Below are 21,723 nucleotides of genomic sequence, written 5' to 3'. Positions count from 1 at the left end.
CACAGGCTACTTATGTAGTGCGACTTATAGGGCTGATAGACGTACGAACTTTAAAGTCGCGGTTTTAAAGTTCGCGTACTTACTCGGCTCGCGGCGGTGACAGACGTGCGAGCCAAGGCGGGCTTCGAGTAAGATTTCAAACATGTTGGATCGTCAACGAACTTACTCGACGGTTTTTAAGTACGCGTACTTGGGGTGACACACGAGCGAAAAAGGTCGTCGAGCCACAAGTTCGCGTACTTACTCGTACGTCTGTCACCCCTTTAAGATCTTAGCTGTGGATCTTAGATTAGATCTTTGGTCTATGGTTAAGGTAAAGCACATTTTTACAATATTTTTCACATAAATCAAGTTAATGTTACAAAGTAAAATAATAGTTAATTGAAAAAATTAACTAATTACTTTACTTTTATTGCCACGTTACTGAAATTTTGATAAGATTACTGATTATTTGCAAGTTGGGTACTAACACAAGACATTACGGCTACCTCACAGGCTAGGTACCTAATAATTTTATATATTTCACAACTGAAAACACAGTTTCACAGAAATATATTATATTATTTATTCTCTTGATTTACTGTTTCTCTGATAAAGTGATTTTTAAATACATATCAGATTGCTTTATATTCATTATTACGTAATATTTTGTGATTCTATTTCAATCTTAGATTTCAATTAAACGCCAAGCTATGATGCGATACTGTTCTAATTCTGAATTTCATTGTTTTATGATGGTTTTATGGTTATTTATAGGCTAAATGTTACAGACTGATAGTTGATGTTTTATATAGATTGAAATTAATTATTAATGTTCCTCGGAACTGGTGGATAAAAACGAACGAATCTTTCCACTTCGCTATTACGAACGGATAAACAAAAAACACTTACATGGATGAACAAACAAATATTATTTTGTCATAGAGTAAGTAGGTCTGTGAAGTAGGTACTATACTTAGATCGTACTCTAAAGTAGCCTACTCACGATTCAATTTCAGTAACAATCTGTTGACACAATCTGCAGCAATATCTGCAGTGAGCTGACAGATTGTGTCGTCAATAGTATAGTTGAGGGCACGTTGGGGGCGTAACCCAACATGTTGCGAATTGGATCGGCGCGGAAGCAACCCGACAAATTGTCTCAGCAGATTGTGTGCGTGTTGAAACGTGAGTATTGTGATTGCTCCAATCTCGGCTCAATCGCGCTCGCAAAATGGCGGTTTTGAGATAAACGCGGGAAAGACATTTTTACATATTTGAGGAAGATGTTTATATTTTATAGCCGTTTATACTTTATAGCCCTTGAAATCTATCAATAAAATTGGAAAAAATACAAGCTTTACAAAGATAATTATCCTGGAAAAGGCCCTACTCACGGTTCAACACAACCAACAATCTGCTGAAACAATTTGTTGCAGTCGCGATTGAGCGTTCTCTACTCACGATTCATCCAACCCTCAATCTGATGACACAATTTCATTCCGCGATTGCTTGCCACAACGTGTGCACGTCACGTTGATGCCTGGCCTGATGCTAAACCTCAACGCAATAATACGCATTATTAATGGATATACTAAATTATAAAATATAAGATAATTATCTTTGTAAAGCTTGTATTTTTTCCAATTTTATTGATAGATTTCAAGGGCTATAAAGTATAAACGGCTATAAAATATAAACATCTTCCTCAAATATGTAAAAATGTCTTTCCCGCGTTTATCTCAAAACCGTCCGCGCCATTTTGCGAGCGCGATTGAGCCGAGATTGGAGCAATCAGTAATAACAATACTCACGTTTCAACACGCACACAATCTGCTGAGACAATTTGTCGGGTTGCTTCCGCGCTGATCCAATACGCAACATGTTGGGTTACGCCCCCAACGTGCCCTCAACTATACTATTCACGACACAATCTGTCAGCTCACTGCAGATTGTGTCAACAGATTGTTACTGAAATTGAATCGTGAGTAGGCTACTTTAACCGTGAGTAGGGCCTTTTAGACAGTATAATACGTAGACAGAGTAACTAATAGACCCAATGACGATACCTTTCTCACTTACACAAGAAAGAGAGCGAAAATACCATAACAAATGCATAAGACAAAGACACAAATACCCAATTTTTTGTCCCTTAGTGTGTAACCTGTTTTTCAAGATCCGCAACTTGAGTTGCGAAACAAACTTTGACAGTTCGTGCCTTCATCGTGCTTGGTGTTCGAATTTTGGATATTATTTAGTAAAAAATCGATACGAGTACATTGAAAAGACGGTAAAATTATCTTAATATAGACATCGAAGTAAATAGAATGGTGCGTTGTCGTGTTATTGCATGTATAAGCGATAGTGAGAAGAAAATTGCCGGTGTGTCTTTTCACGCGTAAGTACGACTTTATTGTCCTTATTTATAGTTTCTCAGTGATGATTATTTATACTTTAGCCTAAAGTAACAACAAGTCGCGTTAAAACAAGGAAAATATTAGCGTAATATCGATTTTTACATTCAATAACCTATAAACATCAACAAGTAAGTGTTGCCAGTGTCGGGAAAAATAATACCCCGATCATCAATAAAAAAATATTGATTTAACAATATGGCGAAACTCGAAAGTAAATGAATATGAAATCCCATAATAACCCAGTGTTTCGGGAAGACTTCGGCATCGAAAACATATTTTAATTTATTATTTCTCATAGTAATAATTGTGATTGACATAAAATTACACTTATAATTTTAGAGAACCTGAACTACCTGCGAGCATTAATTATTATTAACCTATGTTTATCGATTTGTTTCCAGATGATCCAGACCTACGTAATTAATGGATCGAAGTGGTAGAAAAGATTGGATTCTCACAAAATATTGTAAAATATGAACAAGCCAATGAAAAAGTAAGAAATGTGTTTCGTCATCAATAATCAATCTGCTTATATTTTTTGTATCTACTAAATTGATTATAAAGACAAAAGAAAAATCTCATAACTGGTTTTATTTAATTGCTCCTAAAAATATTTACCCTTTCCAAAACATCCGGGAGCTCGGATACTGTGGCAACATTCAACTTATACATTGACAAACTATCTTTGTCTCAGTCGCGGTTACAGAGTACCTTTGTCTATTAGTTTCTCAGTCTACGGTATAATATTATTATCTAGATAGCATAGATTATAGATAACTAAACTTCATCTGTGGGTCTTCAGATTTTGGCGGGAATTGACAAACTAATAAAATAGATTACAAATTATTGTCGGATTACATACATCATAATTATTATGGTTTTAATTATGTATTTGTGAAATGTGAATGAACTTTCTTCATTGTTACAATGTCACATAATTATTATGTTGTATTGTAAAAATTGCCATCTAAATCATCCATCGCTGCAAGGAAACGATTGTTTACAAGTTTAGTGTGAGTAAAGTAGCCTACTCACGATTCAATTTCAGTAACAATCTGCTGACACAATCTGCAGTGAGCTGACAGATTGTGTCGTGAATAGTATAGTTGAGGGCACGTTGGGGGCGTAACCCAACATGTTGCGTATTGGATCGGCGCGGAAGCAACCCGACAAATTGTCTCAGCAGATTGTGTGCGTGTTGAAACGTGAGTATTGTGATTGCTCCAATCTCGGCTCAATCGCGCTGCCGCGTTAATCGCAAAATGGCGGTTTTGAAATAAACGCGGGAAAGACATTTTTACATATTTGAGGAAGATGTTTATATTTTATAGTTTATAGCCCTTGAAATCTATCAATAAAATTGGAAAAAATACAAGCTTTACAAAGATAATTATCTTATATTTCATAAATTAGTATATCCATTAATAATGCGTATTATTGCGTTGAGGTTTAGCATCAGGCCAGGCATCAACGTGACGTGCACACGTTGTGGCAAGCAATCGCGGAATGAAATTGTGTCAACAGATTGAGGGTTGGATGAATCGTGAGTAGAGAACGCTCAATCGCGACTGCAACAAATTGTTTCAGCAGATTGTTGGTTGTGTTGAACCGTGAGTAGGGCCTTTAAAGTAGCCTACTCACGATTCAATTTCAGTAACAATCTGTTGACACAATCTGCAGTGAGCTGACAGATTGTGTCGTGAATAACTGAATAGTATAGTTGAGGGCACGTTGGGGGCGTAACCCAACATGTTGTGTATTGGATCGGCGCGGAAGCAACCCGACAAATTGTCTCAGCAGATTGTGTGCGTGTTGAATCGTGAGTATTGTGATTGCTCCAATCTCGGCTCAATCGCGCTGCGCAGTAATCGCAAAATGGCGGTTTTGAGATAAACGCGGGAAAGACATTTTTACATATTTGAGGAAGATGTTTATATTTTATAGCCGTTTATACTTTTACTATTTTTTCCAATTTTATTGATAGATTTCAAGGGCTATACCTTGAAATCTATCAATAAAATTGGAAAAAATACAAGCTTTACAAAGATAATTATCTTATATTTCATAAATTAGTATATCCATTAATAATGCGTATTATTGCGTTGAGGTTTAGCATCAGGCCAGGCATCAACGTGACGTGCACACGTTGTGGCAAGCAATCGCGGAATGAAATTGTATCAGCAGATTGAGGGTTGGATGAATCGTGAGTAGAGAACGCTCAATCGCGACTTCAACAAATTGTGTCAGCAGATTGTGGGTTGTGTTGAACCGTGAGTAGGGCCTTTAAGATTACACATTTCTACTGTGATTTCTACAGTTAATCTGTGTTCTACAGGGATCACATCATCACACTAACTGGTATTACCTACCTACATTGTCGAAATTTTCATGCGAATCTCTATTTTTTTCGTATTAATTATAGCCTATGAACATCAGGGATAATGTAGGATTCGAATGGTATTAGAATTCGAATATTTCTCTTCATCATTTTGGCCAATTTGACGGTATGATTTTAACCGTATTCTAATTAATTTTGTAAACAGCATACTACTGACGATTAACTATTTTTAGTATAAGTATTATATTATGCCCCGCGGTTTCACCCGCGTGGCTCAGCTCCTGTTGGTCTTAGCGTGATGATATAATTATAGCCTATAGCCTTCCTCGATAAATGAACTATCTAACACCGAAAGAATTTTTCAAATCGGACCAGTAGTTCCCGAGATTAGCGCGTTCAAACAAACAAACTCTTCAGCTTTATAATATTAGTATAGATTTAAGATGTACCTACCTATTTTAAGCAACACGAGTATTGCCATTTTGGAATGTGTAACTACTAACTACCTACCTAATCACTACATAGTATAAAACAAAGTCGATTTCTCTGTCCCTATTTCCCTATGTCCCTTAGTATGCTTAAATCTTTAAAACTACATAACGGATTTTGATGCGGTTTTTTGTAATAAATAGATTGATTCAAGAGGAAGGTTTAAGTATATAATTTATTAGGTTTTAAACAAAGAGGGCGAAGCCGCGGGCGGGCGGTATGCTAGTAACCAATATATTACTTTACTCTATGCTAATAACTTTAAAACCATTTCAGGTCCTAAATCCGAAACCAGCTCAAGCCTGAGAGTAGATAGGTACCAGGTAGGTACTTATTTAGAAAAACATATTTGTCTCCTGTTGTTCAAAAGATATTATGTAGTTAAGATACCTAAGTATTAAGTAATTAATAGTTTTGTAGTGTCATCAAAAATGAATAGACCTACAATTATTGTGTGTAGTATTGTATACGTAGTATATTATTATTAGTCTGTGGTAGTACTTATCAATTAGAAGTTGCATCTTTTATAATAACTCAAATAAATTCTCGGCTCGACCGATTCTCATGAAATTTTGTCTAATGCTTAACAGCTAGTTATCTAAATAAAAATAAATACAATTATATCAGCCACTAAGTATGTATGTATGCAGTGTAGGTATGTATAGCTACCATGTATAATGTATATGTGTACTGTATTATAAATCCAAAAGTTTCTGAAGATCGCTGATGGAGGTACCTATATTATACTAGCTTACCGCCCGCGGCTTCGCCCGCTTTCTCTAAAACGATTTGAGATTTAAACTATCCTATCTCTCAAGTTGGATCAAACTGCAGATGGTGTGCGAATTTTATTATAATCGGTTAAGTGGTTTAGGAGTCCATTGAGGACAAACATTGTGACACGAGATTTATATACCTATATATTATAAGATATAAGATTATGTTATACTAGATTTCCGCCCGCTGCTTCGCCCGCGTTTGTAAAGGAAAACCCGCATAGTTCCCGTTCCCGTGGGATTTCCGGGATAAAAACTATCCTATGTGTTAATCCAATTTACCCTCTATATGTGTGCTAAATTTCATTGTAATCGGTTCAGTAGTTTTTACGTGAAAGAGTAACAAACATCCATACATCCATACTTACAAACTTTCGCCTTTATAATATATATATTAGATTAAGATTAAGATTTGTTACACTTTAACGAAATAACTACGGATGAATTTTGATGAAACTTTTCAGTAATATCAAATCACACAAAGAAAAAGACATGAGTTATTGTAATAACCCACCCACTCGAACTCGCTTGCGGGTTCGTCTTCGGACGGAACCGAGCTCCACATGCATGATGCATACTTACGTATCTATCTGTGGGTACCTTACTATCCTTTTTACTATGTTATATTTGTTACACTTTAACGAAATAACTACGGATGAATTTTGATGAAACTTTTCAGTAATATCAAATCACACAAAGAAAAAGACATGAGCTATTGTAATAACCCACCCACTCGAACTCGCTTGCGGGTTCGTCTTCGGGTGGAACCGAGCTCACATGCATGATGCATGTATCTATCTGTGGGTACCTTACTATCCTATCCTACTAATATTATAAATGCGAAAGTTTGTGAGGATGTGTGTGTGTGTGTGTTTGTTAATCTTTCACGCAAATTATACTGAACCGATAACATACACTGAAATTTAGCACACATATACGTGGAGGCTAGAGGGTAACTTGGAATAACACATAGTATACTTAGGTTTTATACCGGAAATTCAACGGGAACGGGAACTATGCGGGTTTTCCTTTGAAAACGCGGGCGAATTCGCGGGCGGAAATCTAGTACTTAAATATAGGTAGATATACGTAACTACTACTTATTTCTTAACATCATATTTTAATGATTGAAATTCAAAAACTATATTATGCACTGCACTGCATAGACATTATGTTGTATAGATTTGAATTTTTTATAAGAAAACTGGCTGTTCCGGCAAATATTAGGTATTCTGCCTTACTGTTTGTTATCTTATCACTTATGGATACCTATGAAAAATAGATTTACAAAATTTCAAGAGAATCGGCTCAATCGTTTCGGAGAAGCATTCTAACTATCATTGTAAAACGAGAATTTTATATAGAGAGAAGACAGCGATAGGTATGTGTATGTCGCAGTGGCTAAAATAGAGAGCCTAGGCTTTTAATAAAACGGCTGATGTTACTAGTTCACATATTTTAAGTTTTAAATTAGGTAGGTAGGTAGGGTAGGGCATTGTCTGAAACGTCCAAATAGAGAACCAGTAAAATGTAAGGTTTTTTTAAATAATAAGAAGGTGATATGTGGGTAGGAACTAGGACCACTATATACTTAATTATAATTAATTTATTATTAACAATGTAAAATCAAATATATTAAAGGTATACATAAAAAATGATCATGTCTTTTTCGTGAATGCGTGCATTTTGTGTGTCACCCTTTCGCATTTATAACTATATTTTAATTTTTATTTTAAGGATTGCTTAGGGTAAAACTTAAATATGTAGATATATTCGATGAATGTCTTTAACATAATTATCTAGTAGATCAATGATCATGAACGATAACAAATAATACTTGACACTATTTTGTCCGCCCGTGTTATCAATGAATGATTAAAATTATTTATCAAGCGTTGTGCGAGCGACGTAATTACATATATAATATAGTGTGATAGTGTGCCACAGTCACCAGTCACGCCCGTTTACATATAAACGCAAACCAGTTGTCTTTTGTATGAGGTAGTGAGTGGTTGCGTCAAATTACGTAAATTTACAATATGCCGAAAATTATCAATTTTGGTGCCGGTCCGGCGAAAATGCCAGAAGATGTAAGTATCCATTGAAATGTATTGAAATAATTTAAATTATACCACAAATAGATACAACAAACAAGTTTTTGGTTCTAGGTGTACGAAACAATACGAGAGGAGTTAACAAACTTTAAAGGATCGGGAATAAGTTTGATGGAGACAAGTCACCGTACGTCTACATATATGACCTTTAATACTGAGACACAAAATGTTGTTAGAAGACTGTTGTAAGTCAAATATGTCCTATTTATTGAAAATATTATAATATCAAAATATGCTGTTCTTTTTAATAATTTATAATTTGAATATGTATTACAAATTGTATAAATTAGGCACATGCAAATAGAATAAGTGAAGAAATGCCATAAATAATATCTATGTTAATTATTATAAACATATTCGATTCGCGTGTAAACAATAGAAAAACTACAAATAACAGTTCTTTTTTTCCTTATAACGTCGTCTTTACAACAAGTGTAAACGTTGGAAATTGTTTTAGTTATATCCTAGATTTTCCTTAATAATACATAGATCAGGACAAAGTAAAATTCCTTGCTTCCTCATATTATAGGCATACACAATAAACTCCTTATAAAATAGTCCTACTTTACATAATTCCAGTTAAAATCTGTAAACTAGATATTCCACAGGATCAAATACAATTTAGTCGTAATATTATTTGCAGAAATGTACCCAGCAACTACAAAATCCTGTTTCTCGCTGGTGGTGGTCAGGGCCAATTTGCTGCTGTACCTATGAATTTAATTTCAAGGACGGGTACTGCGGATTACGTTGTAACAGGTAAGTCAAATATATTTTGGACGAATTATATTTGATATGTGATAGATAAAGAAGTAGTTTGGATTAAAATATTGAAATGCCTTTGAAACCTTCTTGAAGTTGATTTTTAGTCTCTTACTTTGGACTCACTTCTTATAATTTTACGTCAAGTTTTTGGGATGATTTTTACTAAGTTTATTAATTGGGGTGCCAAACTCGAATCTGATAATTAGATCGTACAAATCGGTCCAGCCCTTCTTGATGTAGGTTAGGTTTGTACCCAAGCGTACCTACCGTACCTATATGACCGCACAAGTAAAATATATAACTGCCAATTAACTTACTGTATTTCATAGAGGTTGCATCATTTAAATCTAAAAATGTTATTATTAATCTAAGTTTATATTTCATCATTCGGATAAAATTTAGATAACCGTCGAGTTGGATATCGGCGATTTTATAGCAATAAGATAAGACTCAGAAGTAATATTACGAAGTTTTAACTTCCGTAATCGGTCCATAATCTAAATTTTTATCTATCATTCAAAGATTTAGTAATGTTTCCTATACTTTCCGAATTTTCAAGAATATCAAAATTGAATTTAATTCCAATGTCTACACATCTTGTATCAAAAATTAAAACCGCGTATTGTTCCCAGGATCATGGTCAGCAATGGCGGCTAAAGAAGCGAAGAAATATGGCAAAGTGAACATGGTTTTGCCGCCCACAGATCGTTATGTGGGCATCCCAGACCAATCGACTTGGAACCTGGACCCTAATGCCTCATACGTCCATATTTGTGGAAACGAAACTATCCACGGTACGTAAACTTTTCTTCTAGAACGTTCTAGAACTAATATTATGTTCCAGGAAGTTCTTTTCAGTTTCTCTTAGAATTGTAAAATCGTTGAGTTCTAAGTTTTCAGGTAGTAAATTTAGATTAAGTTATTTCGGACAAACAGCAATTTAGCCAATCTCGGTGAAGTGGAAATTAAATCGTGGAGTAAATTGAATTGTTTTGCTACAAGTACAGAATAATTCATAAATTTTAATTTTTTCACAATTCATCAAAACTGTTAATACAATCCCTTCCAGGATAAAATATCTATATATATAAAACTCAAAGGTGACTGATATAGTACTCTATCAACGCACAGCCCAAACCACTGGACGTATCGGGCTGAAATTTGGCATGCAGGTAGATGTCATAACTTAGGCGTCCCCTAAGAAAGGATTTCCCGAAATTCTTGCGGGAACGGGGAAAAACGGGGATGCACGTACAAAGTCGTGGGCGGAAGCTAGTTTAAGAATAATTTCACCACAATGTCATGCAATTATGCATTATTTTTTTTATCCAATAGAAAATATATTATTGCAATACTCCTCGTGAATTCGTGATGGCAGATTAGGTATGTCACTATCAGCTATCTAATTCCTTTGTAATTTGGTATTGATTACATTTTTATCATTGCTTAAGTAGCAGATATTATCTGTCGCTAAAAACAGTCCTATTACAATTCAAATTTTAAATATTATAGCAATATAAAGAACGATCAAATTTTAGGAAAGGGTATCGTGAACTGGCAATAATTCATTTTTATTGCAGGTGATTTAAATATAGGTACAGATATTTTTATTGGAACCATTTATTTTATATAAATCGAATTTGGAATTTGTTGTACCTGACTACTTTACAAAAACTATTCGAATCGAACTATCGAATAATAGTATTTTAATAATTTCGAAACTGCAGCAAAAAATTTGTGGACTAATTTTGATAGAAAATGATGGAAAAACGCTTCAAACCTACTTAGGTATTATTTGAATGCAAAATATATCCGATTGCTTGATTGATATAATACTAGCCTTATTTACCTACATGTTATTTATTTTTACTTTTTTTACAAGCCTTATATTGTGTGTGATAGCAAATTTATATTCATCTTCATTGTAATAAAATGTTTACGAGATTGGTAATCTATTGAATACTACGCGAAACAACTAGTTATAGTTGTATTAGGGTTAATATCAATAAAGTATAATTATTCTTTGTAAGAACCTATTAAGTATTTGAATAATTAAAAATGAAAATTAGACGATTCAGAAATTAAATATTTTTGCCACTAGTGCCTCAGAATTAAACATCAATTATTCTCTCTCTCTCCTATCTTGAAAACCGTTAATTATGGTTGTTTGTTATAATTTCACTGTACTATGAGGCCATCTAGAGGTACACAATATATTATGTTGTAATAATTTGGTTGAATCTCATATTTGATTGAATGACTTCCATAACAATTAAATGTCGTCATTCAATGAACGCGCTAGTCATTCAATCAAATAACATATTCAACTAGATGACGCCGAAATATCCAATTATGTATATGCAAAGAATATCAGCCGATGTAAGTTCCCGCGTTATAACTGCAGGAAAATAGATATTTTAGTCGAGGTATCCGAGGTTAAGTAAAAGTTAGCAACCGCAACATGACGTGCAAAACAAACAGGATATTTGAATCCCTGTTAAGGATAGAATATTATATTATATTTTATTGTATTCTTTTATTATTTCTACCCTATTCTAAAATATGTTTTATTTGTTTTACAACATTTTGCGCTTCTTTGCCTTTCTCCCCGTGGTTGCCTGGCAGAGATCACTGCATAGTGATAAGGCCGCCCTTTGTGCTTTTTAATCTTATTTTTTTGTAACCTTGTATATTGTATATTTTGTTTCTTGCACAATAAAGTGTTAAATAAATAAATAAATAAATATAATGTATTTATCGTTTATATGGTTATTTGTTTCAGGTGTTGAGTTTGATTTCATTCCGGACACAAAGGGAGTGCCATTAGTTGCTGATATCAGTTCTAACTTTATGTCGAAAAAATTGGATGTGTCCAAGGTAAATAGATATTACAAATTTAAAACAGTTTCGGTTTATTGTAATTATTTTGTTGTACTTATGCGGAATAATGGAATATTTTTCTTAACATCTTAGGCAAAAAACCTTAAGAAAATGAACTCTTCTTATAAATTTCTTAATAGGTAACTTTTTATGCGATCTGATATCAGCTACATTATACATTTTAATAGACTTTATTAGTCAGTTATCAACATTTTTTGATAACCTGTTTCCATTTTGCTTGAATAAGTTGCGTTATAAGACCGTTGTTTTCTTACTTTTATCTAGATATTTGGGATATTAATGTATGATTAGCAAAAATTTATACGATCAAAAATTCCGGCATTAGGGGAAGATGCATCTGACATTTTTTCATTGATCAATATTTTTTTTCTTTACGGACAACTAGATAATCAATTAGCCTTCTGTGTCCTGATACATTTTTTAGTTGACCATCAGGAATAGAATTAAGTTTTACGACCACGCATTAATTTCTATACCAAGGAGGAGGTCAAAAGCAACAAATGAATAATTTTCTACTAGTACAACAACGATTTCAAAGAATACAGGCTTCCATTTTCCCCGGAAAAACTGTCTGTGCGATTATAAATACAGTCTTCATGTTCGTGGAACTTTCGAGTTCCGACGAACAAAGTTTCACTTTTGTATTCTTATAGAAGCGTAACTACTTCTATCTACCTTATGCGATAATCTTAAGCTACATAGCTAATTCATGTTAATGTACATATTAAAACAAAATTTCAATACATCGTAGCAACAACAGAATAAAATATATGAGATCTTGAATCGCGTCGCACTATGGTAGTTAATCTTCTGTTTTTATACAAAGTGCTAAAAATGGTTTCGATTGTCCTGCGTTACTAACCAGATTTAACATCAATGTACCATGTAGAGTTCCTCGTCAAACTCGTGCTTTTTAGTGTCTTCCTTATCGGACAAACCTTTGTAAAAACTCACCAATAGTCAGGCTCACCCATGTGTACAATAAGCTCACATCGTCATTCGTCAGGCGTCTCGAAAGACATAGACATCTTCAGTCAATCTCTAACACGTTTCAAATCAAAATTTATAAAGAATAGATAATCGTGACCCGCCCGTGGCTGAATTGGTCAAAGGATGCGGGTTCAAGTCCTGGAATTTATATTTATAAAGCACTAGCGGTCCGCCCCGGCTTCGCCCGTGGTACATATTAACGTTTTCTCTACATAAGAACCATCCTCGTACTTCAAGGAATATAATAAAAAAAGAATTATCGAAATCGGTTCAGCCGTTCTCGAGTTATGGAATTACAACGAAAAGTGGCATTGATTTTTATATATTAAGATTTGAATGCGATTAAACCAAAAATATCAAATTCAACGTTTCAAATCGTTAATCCTCATTTGATTTTATTAACATTTTAATATCATTATAGAAGTTTATCATTCAACTTTTATCATTATAAAAGTTTATATTTTTCCTTTTTTAAAATTTAACCAGCCTGTATACTATAATTTTAATGTATTGATTAATTTTAATAAATTTTAATATAATTTTAATTGAATAAAAATTGTAATTTAGTAATTATTTGGAATATGTATACCTAAGTGTAATTAATTGCTCTTAAAATTTAAATATTTTTTTAATATCTACCATGATGAACATAAATGTAGTTTTAAATTTGTAATTGCAATACTTTTTTGTTTATATAATTAGTGTTAGGTATTAAATGTCTTAAATTATTTTTAACTATTTCTTAATAATCCATACTAATATTATAAATGCGAAAGCAACTCTGTCTGTCTGTTTGTTACTCAATCACGCCTAAACTACTGAACCAATTTGCATGAAATTTGGTATGGAGATATTTTGATACCCGAGAAAGGACATAGGCTACCTTTTATTGTGAAACATGTACCACGGGCGAAGCCGAGGCGGGCCACTAGTTTTTAATAAATTGACAAATTGTAATTGTATTTATCATTTGATTTTGAACGCTGTAATTTCCTATAGTTAAAGGTGCAGTAGATACTACATACAGTAGATACGTACTTAAATGTAATAAATGTAATATGTATCCTAAAATAAAATTAATAAGTAAATAAATTATAAACAACGTCGATTTGTTGACTCGAAACACGTGAGGCGTGGCAATCGTCATAATAATTTTATTATTTTTGATAGCTGTTATCGTCAGACGCTCACTAAAAATAACTGTATCCGATAACAAGCAGATGTTGATTATTTACTACCTACTTCATAGATATACTATCCAATATTTTGAAGAAAATAAGATACGCCTACAATACGCAACATAACAAGCAGAAAATAACATTAGAAATGAATACAGTCCCTGGTTTGAAAAGAGTACAAAGTCTATGAAAGGTATTTCTCTACGTCTTGATCTCATAGGATGTGTGTTTTACGTGCTGGCCACGGACAATTCGCTATAGCGAAAATTCGCGCGGCGCGACCGGCGGCGCGTCTTGCGAATGAATCAAATGTATGGAAATGTACTGGGCATGCCACGCGCAGCGGCGACCAGCGAGACGACCGGCGAATTTCCCCGAGCGAATCGCGCGGCACGACTAGCGATCGAAACAAATGTATGAGTTATTACGGCGCAGGCCACGGAGTCGAGCGGCAGACGCGGCGACTAGTGCCGGAGCGAACTTAATTTAAAATAGTTTTTTTTTTTTCGCGAAAATGGATACGGAAGCTTTTATTGCAGAAATTCTAGATAGACCAGCTATTTGGAAGTCTAGCCACCCGCAACATAAGTTTAAAAATGTTGTGAAAAAAATCATATTTTTGGTGGAATTCTCCGTCTGTAACACGATTTCTATTTAATTCGTGTACTCCACTATATCTTCCAAACATTAAATCTTGAGCAAAAAAGCTGCTACTCTCCAAACTAACGTCGAGCTAACTTTGATAAAGCCATCTCGTCTCCTCGTCTACACTGGTCGCGGCGGCGAACGCAACTGCCCGTGGCGTGCTTTCCGCGCCGCGCGAATTGCCGCGCCGCCCGACTAGGGTTGCCAGGCCATAAAATGCAAAGGCCGGACTGCGCACTATATAAGGCCGGACATTTTAGCCTAAAAGCCGGACATGTTTTTTTTATTGCCAAACATAATGTTTTTACAGCTGGGCTGTTGAAAAAAGTATTTATACTTGGTGAAAAGTGAGGATATTCGATATTTATTAAAAGATGGACATAATATTTATAATAAAAAAACTCGTTTACGAATTTGAAATGTTTATTAAGTTACACTATTACAGTTTTACTTACAAATGGATCATCAGTCTTTTGTAGATAATTAAATATTATTAAAACTAAAAAACAAATGAATATAGCTCTCTTTTGGCATTCTTAATACTATAAACTAAAAAATATAATAAAACAAATAAAAATAATCATTCTTCTGGAAAGTAACAAAAAGATAATATTAATTTTACGGCTAGGTAAGAATTTACTTTATAGTAGGTATTTATAGAACAATTTAAAATCTTTAAAAAATAACAAAATCTAGTTATATTTGCCGGCCGGAAGATAGTTTGCTCTACGCTCGCCCTTGTCCGTTCGGGTCGGGCGCTCGTCCGCCCATCGTCGTACGAATCGCCACTCTGACAAAAAGCCTGACAAAAGCCGGACAGGCCAAACACGTACATATTTGGCCGGACGCGACTGCAAAAAGCCTAACATGTCCGGCTAAAGCCGGACACCTGGCAAGCCTACGCCCGACGCGCCGTCGGTCGCGTCGCCGGTTCCCGTGGCCAAGGTGTTAAAGACCGGCGGGTTTTCTTCTGTTGAGATGTTCTAGCTTATTATAAAATATTTCATCTTCAATGTATGCATAGGTATATTGACCGTAATCCGGACTTAAAGCTGCTCAGAAACTGAAATATCACGTACCGTACTTATTAATTTTCTGTGTTATAATAATATCGGTATAATATAAAATTGCAAAAATGCATATAAATACAAATCTTTGAATTTGTGTCCGTCTATTTACCTTATTTGTTCTGAGTATTAGGTATCTACGTGCTTGTGTGGTTCTGGTGGTTACAATGTCTAGGCACGCGTAATAATATCAATAATACGTCAAAGATTGTCTAAGATTTATGCCTTATCCTAACCAATATCCTATTGGAATTCTTAACAGACCTTCATTATAATATTATCTCCAGTTTGCCAAAATGCCATAACATTATTAAATAGACTTAGAGTGGGTTTTTTTTGAAGTGAAACTTCTTTATCGGGGTTGTAAAAAAATTTAGTGTTACATTTTTTCGTTACGCGTGACATTTTTCCTTTACGCGCCATCTTTTTCTTATCCCTACCACGCGTGATTCGACTTATTTCTGTAAAGTTGTATAATATAGTAAATATTTTTTTGAAAAATAAGGTCATAAAGAAGTTTCACTTCTTACGTGTGTAGTTAGTCTTCCCACTAGTACACGCACACATTTTTTTTGTTAATAATTTATATTTCTCTATCCAGTTCGGAGTAATATACGGGGGTGCTCAAAAGAACATCGGAACGTCAGGAGTAGTTGTAGTCATAGTACGGGAGGATCTTCTCAACCAAGCACTGCCTATTTGTCCCGTTGTTTTAGACTGGACTGCGAATGCTAAAGCTGATTCTATATTGAATACTCCGCCTATGTTTGCGTAAGTTATTTATGTTTTAGGTTATAATTATGGTTATTAACTCAGGCCCCGGAACCACAGACACAATAGAAAATCTATTGTGTCTGGGACCGATTAGGCCGCTTGGGGCTCAATGGGTTATGCATATTTATTTAGGGGACTGTTTTAAAAGTTGTATAATGTTTTCATTGTTAATTGATGTAGATATGTGAGTTTCTATTGTCCATCATTTTTTAAAGATTTGAACAGTTTTAGATGAATTGATGAATTGGCTTAGTCATAGAAGAGGTTTAGCTTTAGAAGCAGTTCTGTCTAATATTTATCGAGTTTTAGGGAGCTTAATAGCTTAGTAACTTTTTAACAAATAGGTATTTCACAGAGCTTTTAAAGTAGAAGAGACGAAAATATTATTTTTGTGATCCAATATCAATTATAAGAAAGTAAATCTGAAACGCATAACTGATAAAATGAATGACCGGAGAAACAAAACAATTTTATCATAAGATAAATTAACTAATGAAGTTTTGATACAAAAGTAAAAATTCCCCCGACACCGAGACGTTGTTTTGTCTTTCTTGTAATCTTTGAACTTGGATCATGTAACGTAATCGAATATGTATTTACATGAATAATTAATTAGTTGAAAGGCAATTTTTAGGAGTTTAAGTTCAACGTACATATTTAAGTAGGTAGGTATATAAATGTATAATTTCAAACTACACAGCAGTTTACTTTTGCGGTTTGCCATAATATTTTGAAAGTTGGATACAATTAATACAAAAGTAGTTTATAACCTGGATTTACATATTTGTTTAATACCAATAACAGAGTGTCTGATATACAAAATTGTTATAAAATAGTCTGCAGTCAGAAAAAATAAGGGATAGGATAAAAATATTTCCACTTTCGTTTCTCTTTTTATTTCATTATTATGCACAAACAAAGCGTTGCTATTAATAGTATAATTTGGTTATCGAATAAATCTTCTGCAATGTATGGGTAAAAATTTAATCATTCTGATTGTGTAGGAGAATTACGTAGTGCCAATAATAAACGCTCTTTGATCCAGTTTTTTCTTGTGATTTTTATCAATATTGCGTTATCAATTTTTATTCATTGTTCGCATTATACCGGTTAAAAGCGGTATTAAACTGGCTTATACTTATCTTTTGAAGTGTATGTTTAGGTGATGAAATAAAATAAATTCATAATATCATGCTGTAATATTCGCAATGATATTATTTATATAGAGTTCGATATTGCTAATAGCATTGTGGTTACCCTTACATTAAACTGCAGAAGTTATGATATCCTGATGATCGTTACCTGATGTAACACAATAGGAAAAGGATATAGGAATCTTGAACTCTTGCACACACACAATAAAACATATTGCGTCCGCGTTAAAATGTAGAAGCCCTTTTGGCTGACATTGAGAGACACCTTACAAAAAAAAAAAGAAGAAACATAGGTATATTATATATCGTCAGATTACATTTATGATAGGTATTCTATTACTTTGTTGCTGGTCCAGTACAATCGAGAACCTGGTTCTGCCAAAGAATTTTCTATAGCATCCTCCTCGTTTATTTTGAAATAGACTGACTTTTAATCATTTAGCGAGAGATTTTCCCATATTCCCATAGTTACTCGTAGTAACCACATTCGTAATCAGATTCGAGTTAACTCGATTTACATTATATTGCGGTTTGTATGATGAGACATAATGCGGCTAACCTTAACTATTTTAGATTGCCTTCCATCTAGTTTATCCAAATATAACCACAGAATAAATTGCTAGTCCTGTCTTCTTATAGAATAAATGTGAAAATTTATGTGGATGGATGTATGCATGTTTGATACTCTTCCACTAAAAAGTACGAGGATTTGGATGAAACTTTTAGTAATATAGATACGTTATACATCGTAAGAACACATGGGCTAGAAGTACTTGATTTTGCACGTAGATGAATTACGCGGGGCACAGCTAGAGCACTCTCTTAAATTTACCAAATGCCAAGATTCAAAATCTAATATTACTTTCAGTATCTATGTCATGGGCAAGTGCCTCCAATGGATAGAATCCAAAGGTGGTTTGGACAAAATGGCCGAACTAGCAGCAAAGAAGGCATCCATGATTTACGGTTTAATAGAGAATTCAAATGGTTTCTACTACGCACCAGTTGCTAAGAACGCTAGAAGCAAAATGAATGTTCCGTTTAGAATTGGTTCGGATAAAGGTGATGAAGCTTTGGAAAAGGAGTTCTTGAAGGGCGCTGAAGCTCTAGGCTTGATTCAGTTGAAGGGACATAGGTAAGTTTTTATTTACTCTTTCTTTAAGTATAATAAGTATGATGAACTTTTTTTCATAGATATTGTTACTTCTGATACTTATGTAGGAAATACTTTTTGAATGGGGAGCTGGATATAGGATATTTAATTGTGTAAAATATTATGCTGATATCAAGACATAAGCAAAATTGTATTTACCTATTTTTGTCTGTTTGTACAAGAAAGTGTCCAGTAAAATTTTGAATTTCATTTGATAATTGAAGATTTTATCTCGAAAATTGAAAAAAGCAAATGCAAGCATATGTAAGAAAATAAGAAATAAATAAAAACCATTTATTACGAGTAATGTATGAAACAAAAACAAATTGTTAAAAGAAAATCAACTAGGTATACATACTTCCTTTGTTAAACTGATACCTTTTTATTCCGAACTTGTCCTTGACGTTTTGTTTACGATTGCAGAACCGAATCGTAAAACAATACATTATAATGTCTATAAACGGAACATTAAGTAAATACAGGGATTTGTACGATTTGTCCTTTGTTGTCCTTCATTTTGTCCTCGGGGTATCAGCTAATTATAACAAGAAAAATAAACAAATTTTGACTTGTTTTCCGTTTTTTAACGAGTGAGTTTGAAATAAAGAACTAATAAAAACAGAATACGGAATATATTATTATTCCTTTTTAAATCTTGAAATTATATAAGAGTAAACTTACCGTTACTATTAGGTACTTACTGTTAGGTACTATACCTATAAGTTACATTATATTTGAATATAAAAGGTTTACTAATTAATTACCATCGTATTGATCTACTTGTATTAATTATATTATATTTATATCTGTACCCTATAACCCTGTAGTCTAGTTTCTAAATAATTTCGATTATACTAGGATTATTTCTAATTGTTTTTTCTTTCCAGGAGCGTCGGTGGTATTCGCGCATCTATATATAATGCAGTTACTGTCGAGGAAGTAGAAGTTTTAGTTAAATATATGACTGAATTCTACAAAAAGCACGCCAAGTAAAATGTCATTTAATATTTGTATGTTTGTTTATACAATGTAGGAAATGACGCACTTTCTCAAGAATAGAACTTGAGTATCGATATTATTAAAATAAACTATATTTTTGTATGACTTTATTCCATGGTTTTATTATTTATTTATTTATTTGGGTATACATCGACAGATCGCGCATACATAATTCCTTAATAATAAATTCAGAGTAATAATATTCTAATGCTTGACCCAATTATAGATGTACACAGAATTACAAGAAAAACTAAAGATAAATCTAGTGAATGACATTGAGTTACTATGTACTATGTACTAGAGTGGCTATTCCAATTAAAACAGTAGGTACGTGCGGGACGAGCGGGGCGAGGTTCCGAGTTCAAAGATTAAGCAATACGCGCAGATGCGACACATTGTGTAATCTGTTTACTTGGTACTATCTGGTGGTACTGATACTAGGGAATTAATAAAAAGAGGATTTTATATTAAACTATGTTTTTTAATTTTCTTTAAATAATACCAGTTTAGTAAGCTTTTGTCGTTTTTTGTAGTGATCAATAGTTTTATCAGTTTTCAGGTGACTGATAAAGTTTAATTATTACATCTATGCAGGGTACAGCTGTTTTCCTTAAATATATTCGTCCTGTCTGTGGTGTATTTAAAGAAATATAGGTAGTTACTCATTTTAATTATACTTAATATTGATTTATTGTAAAATTCAAGTGCTAATAAAATTGGGGCCAAATAAAAGTACAGACTTAAATACATATTTAATTTATTCTTTGTAAAATTATTTACTGTTAATATCGAATGTGGTAATTATTGTGATGGAATACAGACCACTAAAACATGATGAGTATTTATTATTATTCTGTATAAAAATTAGAAATTGATTGAAATAATAATTATTTAAATCTAAATTTGAGTAGCCGAGCTATCTCACGAAGGCGGGTGCTTATATTTAAATACAAATTTTACCTTTATAAAAATTGAAACTATTGTTATGAAGTTATTTGTAAAAAGCATCAGTGTAGACCGGTTAAACCCTTGTGAGAATAAACTAAACTTAATAATTGGGCTACATAATATAATCACTTGATTATTTATTATTAAAATTATGATAAAATTGTATATATTACAGTAAAAATAAAATACATTGTTTTGTATATAATTCTAAAACTATACAACCCATCTATACAAAATACTCGCATACCTAAATTGAATTATTAATAGATTAAGTACAGTCCACATTATTATACAAAAATATAATAAACGTTTCTCAATAGCATACTCGTTATTATTTGGAAATATTATCGATGTACAAAACTTCAATTCATCAGTTAATTCTAAGACAGTAAAATGAGGTTTATAAATATACAAATATTTTATAAAATAATATTTACACTAATAAATTGTATAACAAAATCGAAGTTATCTTTATTGGAATGTCACAACGCCCTGTTTTGTCTGATATGGCATTATTTGCCTAAAATACTTGAGCATTCGATTCGTTGATATAGTACGAACATCAACACATTCACTGTTTTGGAAGAAAATAAGACGAAATTATGCGTATTTGTGACTGAGGGATTAAACATTTGGTGGGGGTAAAACAGTGAGTGTGTTAATACACATTGTTATTTAAACTAAACCTAATTATAAAGCTAGCAGAGTACAAAATTCTACATAACATCTCGGCTACACGCAACAATTCTCATAGATGACGAAGTATTTACATTGTCATGACATAGGTACGAAATTTTGTAGTAAGAGACAAAGGGAAAAAATTAGAGATTAAAAAGAAGCACCATTATAAGCGAATTTACAGATGATAAGCATCTGTGAGAATCATTTCATGTTTACATTAAAAAAAATAAGTTTCACCGAGACACGAAACTATATTATTATGTAAATTTGACCAGAATACGACAAAACGCAGTCCATTGCTGTTTACTGACCCTCACTGTCACTGTCACTCTTATCTGTAAGTAATGTTGCATCA

The 21,723-nt window shown here is 33.3% G+C and overlaps 2 protein-coding genes and 1 long non-coding RNA gene across 5 annotated transcripts in view; 2 read left to right on the top strand and 1 right to left on the bottom strand.

The window, feature by feature from the left end:
• Positions 1–2,012: 2,012 nt before the first annotated feature.
• On the top strand, positions 2,013–2,977 carry LOC123693134. The gene is made up of 2 exons (XR_006751657.1): positions 2,013–2,377; positions 2,798–2,977. It is a non-coding gene; the product is annotated as an uncharacterized LOC123693134 (long non-coding RNA).
• Positions 2,978–7,941: 4,964 nt separating this feature from the next.
• LOC123693334 (probable phosphoserine aminotransferase) lies at positions 7,942–19,849 on the top strand. Its single transcript, XM_045638377.1, has 8 exons — positions 7,942–8,089; positions 8,168–8,298; positions 8,757–8,872; positions 9,511–9,672; positions 11,661–11,755; positions 16,261–16,430; positions 18,456–18,722; positions 19,628–19,849. The coding sequence occupies exons 1-8, from the start codon at positions 8,039–8,041 to the stop codon at positions 19,731–19,733; spliced, it is 1,098 nt and encodes a 365-aa protein (XP_045494333.1). The 5' UTR covers positions 7,942–8,038; the 3' UTR covers positions 19,734–19,849.
• Positions 19,850–20,479: 630 nt separating this feature from the next.
• The window catches only part of LOC123693332 (sushi, von Willebrand factor type A, EGF and pentraxin domain-containing protein 1), a 49,309-nt gene continuing 48,065 nt past the window's right edge, over positions 20,480–21,723 (bottom strand). For all 3 annotated transcript variants that reach the window (XM_045638374.1, XM_045638375.1, XM_045638376.1), the window contains one exon: positions 20,480–21,703. In XM_045638374.1, coding sequence (XP_045494330.1) covers positions 21,672–21,703 — 32 coding nt within the window. In that variant the 3' untranslated portion in view covers positions 20,480–21,671. The remainder of the gene's footprint in view (positions 21,704–21,723) is intronic.

This window comes from Colias croceus, chromosome 7, assembly GCF_905220415.1.
Source record: "Colias croceus chromosome 7, ilColCroc2.1".
Taxonomy (NCBI): Eukaryota; Metazoa; Arthropoda; class Insecta; order Lepidoptera; family Pieridae; genus Colias; species Colias croceus.
The sequence above is the reverse complement of the archived record's forward strand: the minus strand, read 5'-3'. Positions and strand labels throughout refer to the sequence as shown.

Coding starts and splice junctions, on each gene's coding strand:
- LOC123693334 (XM_045638377.1), top strand. CDS start 8,039: ATGCCGAAAATTATCAATTTTGGTGCCGGTCCGGCGAAAATGCCAGAA. Junction 8,299..8,756: donor AATGTTGTTAGAAGACTGTT/GTAAGTCAAATA, acceptor TATTATTTGCAG/AAATGTACCCAGCAACTACA. Junction 16,431..18,455: donor AATACTCCGCCTATGTTTGC/GTAAGTTATTTA, acceptor TATTACTTTCAG/TATCTATGTCATGGGCAAGT.